This window comes from Halichondria panicea, chromosome 4, assembly GCF_963675165.1.
Source record: "Halichondria panicea chromosome 4, odHalPani1.1, whole genome shotgun sequence".
Classification (NCBI taxonomy): domain Eukaryota; kingdom Metazoa; phylum Porifera; class Demospongiae; order Suberitida; family Halichondriidae; genus Halichondria; species Halichondria panicea.
Window position 1 is genome coordinate 1,668,404 of NC_087380.1, and position 10,351 is coordinate 1,678,754.

At 44.3% G+C, this 10,351-nt stretch overlaps 2 protein-coding genes across 2 annotated transcripts; both read left to right on the forward strand.

The window, feature by feature from the left end:
• The first annotated feature begins 19 nt into the window (after positions 1 to 19).
• Positions 20 to 4,785, forward strand: LOC135334977 (leucine-rich repeat-containing protein 40-like). The gene is made up of 15 exons (XM_064530373.1): positions 20 to 201; positions 322 to 507; positions 752 to 825; positions 1,154 to 1,407; positions 1,493 to 1,543; positions 1,710 to 1,798; positions 1,914 to 2,017; positions 2,068 to 2,136; positions 2,798 to 2,888; positions 2,944 to 2,992; positions 3,064 to 3,154; positions 3,371 to 3,460; positions 3,600 to 3,855; positions 4,276 to 4,391; positions 4,547 to 4,785. Exons 1-15 carry the CDS (start codon positions 67 to 69, stop codon positions 4,653 to 4,655), a joined length of 1,764 nt encoding a protein of 587 aa, XP_064386443.1. The 5' UTR covers positions 20 to 66; the 3' UTR covers positions 4,656 to 4,785.
• A 211-nt stretch (positions 4,786 to 4,996) lies between these two features.
• Positions 4,997 to 10,351, forward strand: LOC135335300 (uncharacterized). The gene is made up of 3 exons (XM_064530751.1): positions 4,997 to 5,173; positions 5,514 to 5,704; positions 6,322 to 10,351. The coding sequence occupies exons 2-3, from the start codon at positions 5,521 to 5,523 to the stop codon at positions 10,197 to 10,199; spliced, it is 4,062 nt and encodes a 1,353-aa protein (XP_064386821.1). The 5' UTR covers positions 4,997 to 5,173; positions 5,514 to 5,520; the 3' UTR covers positions 10,200 to 10,351.

The window sequence follows — 10,351 nt, forward strand, 5'->3', positions numbered from 1 at the left end:
GATCGAGGCCACTTAAACTATATTGCTTGTGTGGCGATCCTTGCCAAATCGATAGTCAAGTTGAAGATGCATAGAGGACGAGGTAGGAGACTCAACCCTGGCTTCCAGGCGAGGGCAGTGACTACCAGTGGTGTCTCAGAGGCCCTTCTCAAGCAGGCCAGACAGAGTGGACAACTGAACCTCTCAAATAGATCCCTAGAGGTACTCTGACTATGCAAATATCTATAGGCTAGGAGGCTACCTTGATCATTTTCGCTATTATTCTGATGTTTTAGGCTACATACAACACCCAGTATGTATGACGAACACGCACACACACAGAGTGTACCCTCATCGATATGGCGACTCAACCTGGACCCTCCTCCCGATAGCTCAACAACGTTTGGAACTGCCGGAGATGATCGTTGGTGGGATCAGGTGGACCTGGTGAAGCTGATACTCGCTGATAACCTTATCCGTGAGCTCTCGGAGGAGATACAGCACCTGCCCGCACTGACTGTGCTCGATGTGAGGGGTGTGTGGTGTGGAGAGTGTGTGTATGTGTGTGGGTGGGTGGGTAGGAGGGGGTGGTGTGTGTGTAAGATTTTTCTTGGGCCTGTTCGTTTATGTACATTGGCTATAATTATATTATTATTGTATTTGCTGTTGGAATCTTAACAGATGAATACAGTGAGTGGGCAGTATTGTTATATAGCGATTGATTACTGAACAACGTGGTTTGTGTTTCAATGTTGTCTCCACTATCACACAGGTACATGACAACCGATTGACTAGCCTCCCGGCAGCCATTGGAGGATTGGAAAACCTCAGCAAATTAATACTCAGGTGAAATATTTTATGCAGACATTAAAACCTACAAACTTTTGTTGAGAGGTTAGTAAGCATGGGCTCATATTTTAGTGTTCATAACTTAATTAAGATTCTGCATTTCCACAATTATTTTGAAGCCCCGTTTGAAAGGCTTATCTATAGCTCAGTGATTGCTTTCGAATCACATGTACCATACTGAGCGGTGTTATTATGATTTTCAAGTTTGATCAGTGTTTGAATTCCACTTCTTGCTTCAGAATGTATATAATTATCGTACCTTGAACTCCCCTCTCTCTCACACACACACACACACACACACACACACACACACACACACACACAGTCACAACAGTCTACCGTCCCTCCAACCGGCCGTCACTGTCCTCACAAACCTCAAACAGCTCAAACTGGACCACAATGCTCTCTCCGATCTCCCTGACAACCTGGGGCAGCTGCTACACCTCGATGAACTAGACCTCTCCCACAACAAACTAACAACGCTACCGTCTTCCATTGGAGAGATGAGATCACTCAAAACCTTATCAGCCTCACATAACCAACTGACCTCCCTGCCAGAATCACTCGGGAAACTAAGAGGTGAGAGGTCAGATATTGCAACGAGTATTATGTGTACCAAGCACATTTGATCGTAATTCAATTTTTGTACTGAATTCGTTTGCAGAGCTGAAGACGCTGTCAGTAAGCAACAACAAAGTGTCAGAGTTTCCACCGTGTAAGCTGATTAATACAACTTGTCATCATAGGAGTTATTTATTCTAAGCTCTGGGAAACAAACACATTGTTACTTTAATGGCAGAGAGTGAGATTTCCTACAAATTTAACGTTGTGTTTTCTGACCAGTAATTACAATTATGTTTGTTATCCCCTCTCCCTCATAGTGTCCAGTGTGTTGAAGCTGGAGGTGTTGGAACTGCAATACAACCGTCTCACAACACTGCCTCAGGTCCTGCCCGGGACATCACTGGTGGTGAGAGGACTGTGTGTGTGTGTGTGGGGGGGGGGGGGTACTTTGAGGCCGTACGGTTAGAGTATATAGTTATTGCTTGCAATTTTGCAACTGTTTTCGATGCTTTCCTTCCCAGCAACTTCACTTGGGCTTCAATCAGCTGACTAAAATTGATATGGACAAAATATCAACTTTGACCTCTCTCGTGCACCTTGACCTCCGAGACAATAAGATTCAAGTGTAAGCCCCCCCTCTCTAACCGTGTCACATGCTCCAACCTTGCCTCTCAGTGTACCTGATGAGATTGTTAAACTGACCACTCTGGAACGAATGGACCTCACCAACAACAACCTATCAATGTGAGCATACTATAATAATTATTATGTGTAATAAATAGGTTCGGGGACTCCTCAGCCATAACTTGAATTAACTTGAATTCCGTGGATCCAATTTCAACGATTTTATGATTTTCTAAAAGCTTAGAAAGAAATCTTTCAAATGGTATCATCAAATGTTATATTTGAGAGATAATAATATTTGTTGATTTGGTCATACCATAGATAATAGCCTATGGTCCAAAGCCGTAAAATGACAAATTATGGCCCTGAACTAATTTTGGATTTTAACACATGATTTGAAAGGTCTGTTTCCAAGCTTTCGTAAAATCATAAAATATTTGACTTTGGATCAACGGTACTGAAGTTATAGCTGTTGAAAGATTCCTCCCCCCCACCCCCATTCTTGCTGGCCCTTATTGCGCACGCTGTGTTAGGTAGCAGCTTAGCCTCTGAATAACTATATTATAACTATAGGTCATTTGTGCTGAATATAACAGTTTGTATATTTGAGTATGCACTTACATGTATAGCTGTGGTTCAGTTTTTGTCATTCATACTATATATGGGCAATCCGTCCCACAATGTATACTCATTATTAATACAAATCACATGCAATGAACTAACATTACATTTTAAGGAAGTTACTCTGCATATCTCCCACCACCTTCTCTCCCAAATGCAGGCTGCCGTATCTGATGGGGAACATGCCTCGACTCAAGAGTCTGATGTTGGAAGGTAACACACTGCGTGGAATCAGGAGAGATATACTCCATGTAAGATAAATTTCGTTGTGTCATTCTTTTTATTTATTGTATTTTTTTTAATTAGAGAGGGACAACGGAAGTGTTGAAGTATCTACGCAGCCGAATACCCTCTGGTACATACATTGTATATATAGGTTTGATTGCTGGCAAGTGTTACATATTGATCACATGACCTCACCCACAGATACGCCCATGGAGGAGCCGCAACACCACAGTACAAAGTTCACTCCCACCAAGCAACGATCGTCCGGGCAAGTCACCCCTCCAATCTCAAAGTGAGCTATTTTTATCTCGAATTGAACTGAATTGAACTGTACCATGCTGGAGAGAGGAGAGGGTTTATTTGAACAATCAAGGGATGCCCATACTAGTCAAGTGGTTGGTACTAACAACCACTTGTAGACAAAAATTAACATGTTTCTGAATTGACGATTGACAATTGATAACCATCACTTCAAAGTTCTAGAACGTATTTTATTTATTCATTTCAGGATTGACAGTGGAGTGGGTGATCTTGGTCTCTCTCCAGAGAAGAAAAAACTTGACCTCTCCAAAAAATCGCTCTCCAAATTTCCAATGGAGTAAGTCCATTATGTGCTTTTAGTATATTGACTGACTGTGAAGCTTTAGTGCAGTGTAAACTATGCGCATACTGTACATGTAGCATGATTCAAATTTGGTTCTAATAACTGAATTTCATAACGCAACTCTTTTCTTCAGAGTTTGTGAGCATCGCCAAATCATTGATCTCGCTCTCGGCCACAACAAACTAACAGCGGTACCTCCGGAGATAGGTCAGCTGACTCGCATCACAGTACTGGACCTACGCAGCAACCTGCTCTCTTCCCTCCCCCCCGAGCTAGCCGAGTGCTCGAGACTGGTGGATGTTGTCATCTCATTCAATAGATTCACAGAGCTACCTTCTGTACTCTGCAGACTGGGGAAACTGGAGAATATCATTGCTAATGATAATCAGGTTAGTATTGCGTGAGTGGAACAACAATCGTTGAAATCATGGTAGTCTAATCTGTTATGAACTGATTGTGTCTCCCTAGAGTGTTCAAATTCCCACTGATGCAAGCACCATATAGCGGGTTTTGGGGGGCAAAATATTCGTGATTGAGCAATATTAGTCATTAATTTCCGTGGGATAATATTTTCGTAGTTACTGCTTGCACTACAGATAAAGGTAGGCAAGGTCGCTTAATTCATTTGTGTCGTGGTCATGCAGACCTTCAACTACGAAAGCCACGAATATTTTGCCCCACGAAAATTACCCGCGCTATACAGTATACAATAGAGTATTGTATTGTATACTCTTTCTTCTTATCACTGCACCCACAATGACAAAGTTAAACAGACATGACACATGCTTCCACACCATTCTCTCTCTCAGATCAACTCCATAGACGTCACTCTCCTGAGTCAAATCCCTGGGCTCGCTTGTTTGGACCTGCAGAACAACAGTATTGGGCAGGTACCACCACAACTTGGGACTGTCACCACGCTAAAGTCAGTTCATGTAGACCACATGTATTTCATTTTGACCAGTAGGCAGTCGTAGCTCAGCTTTTTTGGTGACCCCATTTCAATGATTGTTCTGAAAGCTTAAAAAAAGAGCTCTTTCACAAAATACATCATTTTATGTGCATTATTAATGTTTACAGGCACCTGCAACTTGGAGGAAATTCATTTAGAGTGCCCCGTGCTGCTATTCTCGCTAAAGGCACGGATGCTATATTGGAGTACCTTAGGGACAGAATGCCTACTTCCTAGAGACTATCGCCAATCATAATATGAACTGTTGTATGTGGTACATGATAGATTTGTGTTGTACTAGACTATAGTCTAACTTTGAGTTTTAATGCATCTGTGTGTATGGCTTTATGTGTTATTATAAATTGTACAGACTATAGACATACATAATTATATTATGAGGGCGGATAATTAATGAGACGCCTATATTACGTGTATACGTAATAACACTGCGCATGTGCGGTGAGCTTGAGTTTTAGCCTCGTTCCCAGGCCTTGGTTTAGGGCGTTCTGCTGTCAATCAATATAGTTGAAGCGCATGCGTATCTGATCAGCAATTGTGGGTGTATCTCATTGAGGGTGTGTCACTCAGCATCTCTAGCAGCTCGCGATCGGCGCGGCACTGATACCACAGATAGTAGAGGAGACCACATCCCCTCTACTATCTATGCTGATACAGTACACAGCTATGTACAGTGTACCTTTCAGGATTAAGCACAAGCACGGCTAGCTACTGAACGCTGAAATACAAGCTAGACAGTGAGTAATTACTTACTGTATGCTAGACATTGTTGGTGGTATGAAATTGCTATAAAGTCAGCATGTACATTAATACATGTATATTAACGAGCTAGTATAAGTACTTTACTGGGTGTATATAGTATCTAGTTAACTGTGAACAGTAGCTTTTAATAGCCATACTTACAAATAATTATAATGATGTGAATGCAGCAATCGCCACAGCACTATAATAATATTAGATCTATCATAAGCTTTGTGCATATTAATAGGAACGTAGATGAAAGCTGGTGAGGCTTTTAACTGTACAAATATGCCGACTGTATAAATACCGGCTGCCACTCTACCCATATCTATGCAGCTCGCTCATGGCCACTCCAGCAGTCCCTGCTCACGATGGAGGACCTCCCCCAGACGCACCAGTGCAGCAAGCAATGAGGGAGAGAGAGCCCAGCCTCAAAGAAGGATTCATTCAGCCTTGTCAAGGCTACCTCAGGAGGAGGTCCAAGATCCTTAAACGGTGGAAAAAAGAATGGCTGGATGTAGTACCAGGTATACTGATAAGATAAGCGCTGCACCATACCCAGATAATGCAACTAGCTTGATATTATAGCTGATAAATAATTCTGCTAATTTTGATTTTGGTGACTTACCATTTGTAACGATGTTCACGCATTCACAGTGCATCCTTATTCTACTTATTTATTAGTACAATTGTGTCTACCATTTAGTACATCAGAATGTTGATTATTAAGATGTCATTGTTGATCACTATCAGTATATCCGGCACAAGGGACTATTATCGCTGGTATTCATAGTTCTAGAGTTACCATTAGAATGCAATTATGATTGTGAAGACCACCCCAAATAGTTACATGTCTACTATTCTTTACACTTCATACTTCATAGTTTTACACTGAAAGCTAAACAGTTTGTATTGTATGATTGCACTCTTACCTTTTAGTGATTCATGAGGTTAGGGAGGTTAGGGCTTTCCCGGTAGGGTTCCCCACTATTACCTTTTAGTGATTCATGAGGTTAGGGCTTAAAATAACTTCCCGTTAGGGTTCCCCACTATGACAATTGGGGTTTCAACTCAAATTCCTCACTATTACAACCTCTGATTAATGCCACTGATTGACATAGTTTACGCTCTCTTTTATGCACAGGACCGATGAATCACCAACTTGTGAAGCATGGCAAACGCCGCTCTGTTCTGCACAATTTTCAAACTGCAGCTCCGAATCTCCAAGTGGAAACAGTTAGTGACGATCCGAACAACAAAGAGTTTCTAACATTTCGATTGGTCAATATCGAGACCCAAGAAGAGTTAAGCCGCTATCGTGCAGAGAACATTGTACAGATGAGACGATTCATGGCTTCTCTTGGAGCCAAAGGCCCGGGAATGTTTACAAAAGAAGACGAAATAAGTAGAGCAGTTGCAATCGAAGCCATCCACGGCCTCTTTGACGTTATCCATCCTTCTGAAGACGAAGTCTATCAACGGCAGCAGATGTTCCAGAATCATAAGAAAACAGAGGGTGAAGGGGAAGTTATCAGCAGGCCGGCAGATGCACCACCTTCCTACAATGAAACTCTTCAGCAGCTTCCACTCGGATTCTATTTCCCAACAGACGGTGGAATTGTTTTAGGCGAAACGGCCGTACAAGTTGTCTATCCAGGCACTGCTATCCCCATGTATGATCCGAATGCACCATTGCCAAAGTCCTATCGAAGACCATGGCACGATACCTTTCGACCCCCACATGGCCCACCTGTGTTCTACCCTGTCAGTATCGGCTATGGAGCTGAAATTGGTCTCGCACCTGCACAGCAAGCACTCTGGGATCCTGTTCAAAAGATCTACTTCTTTCTTGACCATATAAACAAAGTGACCTTCTTTGAAGACCCTCGACCACCCTTGGATCCGATTCCAGTTGTTACTAAACAACAGACAAGTTATGGGGACAAAAGACGTGAAGCGTTGATTCCTCCCGGAGTATGCTCGGACCATTCCGTCATCAAAGCCACTACTCAGAGAGCTCTCTCAAAACCACACGGGCACATCCTCTATGCTTGTGGTGTTCATGGTCAGCACGGAGCACACGGCCTAACAGGAGCTACTGGTCATCCTGGAGCTCACGGAATACCCGGAGTATTTTCAGGCGCTAACGGAGGCCCCGGGGGACCTGGCGGACCGGGAGGCCCAGGCACACCTGGACTGAGGGGCCAAGATGGAACTGAGGCTAGTGATGTTATACTGAACATTTGGGGTGATCCGAATCAACTGAACGTTTCCGGTACATCATCATTTGTCGCTGAATTGGGTGGAACTCGAGTTGAAGAAGTGTTGTTTGTCAACTGCCGAGGTGGTAATGGTGGACACGGTGGTCGTGGTGGAGATGGTGGTGTCGGAGGTTTTGGTGGTCCTGGTGGAAGTGGTGCATGTGGACATCACGGTCATAGCTCATCTTCTGGTCCTGGTGGTAATGGCGGTCCTGGTGGTGACGGAGGGCCGGGTGGGGTGGGTGGACCTGGTGGATCTGCAGCTCGAGGTGGTGATGGTGGCCATGCTCAGTTTGGTGGTGTGTGCGTTCTACAATCGACTGACCCGAGACTCCTGATGCTTGTCGAAGCTGACTGCATGGAAGGAACCCCTGGAACAGGTGGTGATGGAGGCACCGGTGGTCAGGGTGGAATAGGTGGTAGTGGCGGTCATGGCGGTCCTGGTGGGTCCGGGGGCAGTGGTGGAAGTTATACGGATTCCAATGGCCATAGACATAGTTACTCAAACGGAAGTTCAGGTTTCAGTGGCCACGGTGGCAGAGCTGGATTTCCTGGACCAAAGGGGCCGAATGGAGAGAGAGCAATTGATGGGCAACCTACAAACAATGGTGCTATACTTTGGGTGATCGGTTCTCCTGAAGGTGGAGTGATGCATCAAGCAGCCACTCGATACGACGCTGAAGTTACCGATATTCGAGTTATCTCTGCAATTGATGACGGAATCTTCGAGCCGAACGAACGGATTCTTGTTTCTAGTGTTGTAGTGGTGAACAGTGGCGGTCTTCCTTTACCAACTAACGTTGATGTTTTCATGCCTTCAACAAAAACAATTCAATTTGAACCCACCCGATTTGAGCTCCCTACCGAACAGCTATTTCCAGGACAAAGCTTCACTGTGCCGATTACCTACCATGGTAGGATCTTTGACCAGCCACCTCCGAATGTTTGCGGACCATTTATTTCTTCTGCTCAGTTCCACCCACGAGCCGAACTACTTGGTAGACCATTCGAAAAGTCATTCCTCCATCAAAAACTTGTTGTTCAGTATCCTGTAAAGCTTGCTTATCTCAAGTGTTCTGAGAATCTCGGTCGAGGAGAAGTGTCCGTACTTGATATAGGAGTCCAAAATATTTCCACCATGCCGTACGGAGATGTTCCTGGCTCTGGAGGAAAAGTGGTGCTTCAAATTCACTTGGATGCAAGAATTATCCCAGTTGGATCTGCAAATGTGGGCATCAATGTTGTCCCTTACACCATCACCTACGATCCTATTGCCAAAGACAGCATGTACATTCAAGTCCACGATATTCCACCTGGAGCGACAGTAAACGTACAAGTCACAGTTCAAATGGAAAGTCGAGCAGAGCTGTTTGATCGGTGCTACTGGCAGGCTGACCTCTATCTCCGCGACAAGCTCATTGAGTACAATTTTGAAAAGATTCGAGTCACTCCGTTTTATCTCCCCAAAGACCCACCTGCTGACGTCCTCATGATCACCAGTGAATCCATCACTCGGAAAGAATTTGTTTTCTGGCAGCGTGTACTGGAGATTCTTGGAGTCACTGTGGACTTCTGGGACACCACTCGATACAGCGGCTTGTCTATCGACTCTCGTACCAACACACGACACCAGACCACATGGGAGGGCCGCTACACTGGCAGTTTGATGCTCTACCCTCACTGCAACCTGAATCTCCTCTATGGGATCGATATTGTGCGGCATTTCCACGGACAGGACTATCGCGACAACCCTTTGAAAGAGATGCACTCTAGTGCTGTATTTTTCATGCCTGAAACAGTTGCGAGGGGCAGACAGGGAGAAAGCAACTACGATCGAGGGGACCAAGCTGTACAAAGACATCTTAGTACTGTAGAAGGTGCAATTGAAGTTGAAGAGGGAACATACGGTGGCAAGCATTTATTCCGACCTGGCTCATGCTGCGTTACTCCAAGGCCGTATCTCAAATGGGAGAAAAAACATTTGAAAAAACTCGAAAAAGAAGTTCCAACTCTTTCCCCGGTGGTGATTGCGCGTACAGTCAACATTCAATCGACTGGCACCTTTAAGTATGACTACGGTACCGTTGATGTCCGTCGTATGACTATACTTCGCTCGAGCAAATTTCTCATGGTTGATGGAGCTGGTGGAAATTATGTTGACATGAGCTTGGATGACCCCAACCTCCACCCTGGAGCTACTGAAGTGCCACTGGCCAGCAACTATGCTCAAGTTTTCCTAGCCACTCTGTATGGAATACCCCTACGCGTCAAGATCAAGCTTCTAAAGAGCACTCCCGAGGAGTCTACTGAAAGCCCCGGTTCTCAAGTATCTTGCTTCCTACCAAACGGCCTCAGCCTGTCAAGACAGGACCTCATCATGATATGCATTGCTTGGGAGATTGCAGACGAAGTGTACAGCTGCTCTGGAAACGCCACTCGAATGCGAGAGCTTGCACAAGACGTGGAATCTAATACAGCTGTTTATGTAGCACACGGTCGAGTAATTCTTCGAGGAATGGAATTGATTGCAAAAGAAGTCAAGCTTCGAAAAAAGAAAGTGAGCAATGCTCAAGTGAGCCTAGCCATATCCGAGATTAACAGACACACTCAAAGCATCTCCCAAACTCTTCGTAGAAGTGGAGTGGATAACAGAAATTTAGAACCGCTTGTGAGCTTGGCCTATCTCCAAGACAATGATCGAGTTCATCGCTCTCACCAGCACTGGACTGGGGATGACCGTTGGAACCTGTGTGGACTCTAAACCGATAGACTGTTGAACATTGTTTGAAAATAGAATTTAGCTTTTATTAATTATTATCTAGCTGTTGAAAACACTGTTGAAGTTAGCATCTCTTATTAGTATCTAGTTTTAATGTTTTGTGCCCTTCTGCGTGTAAACTTTCATCATTTTAA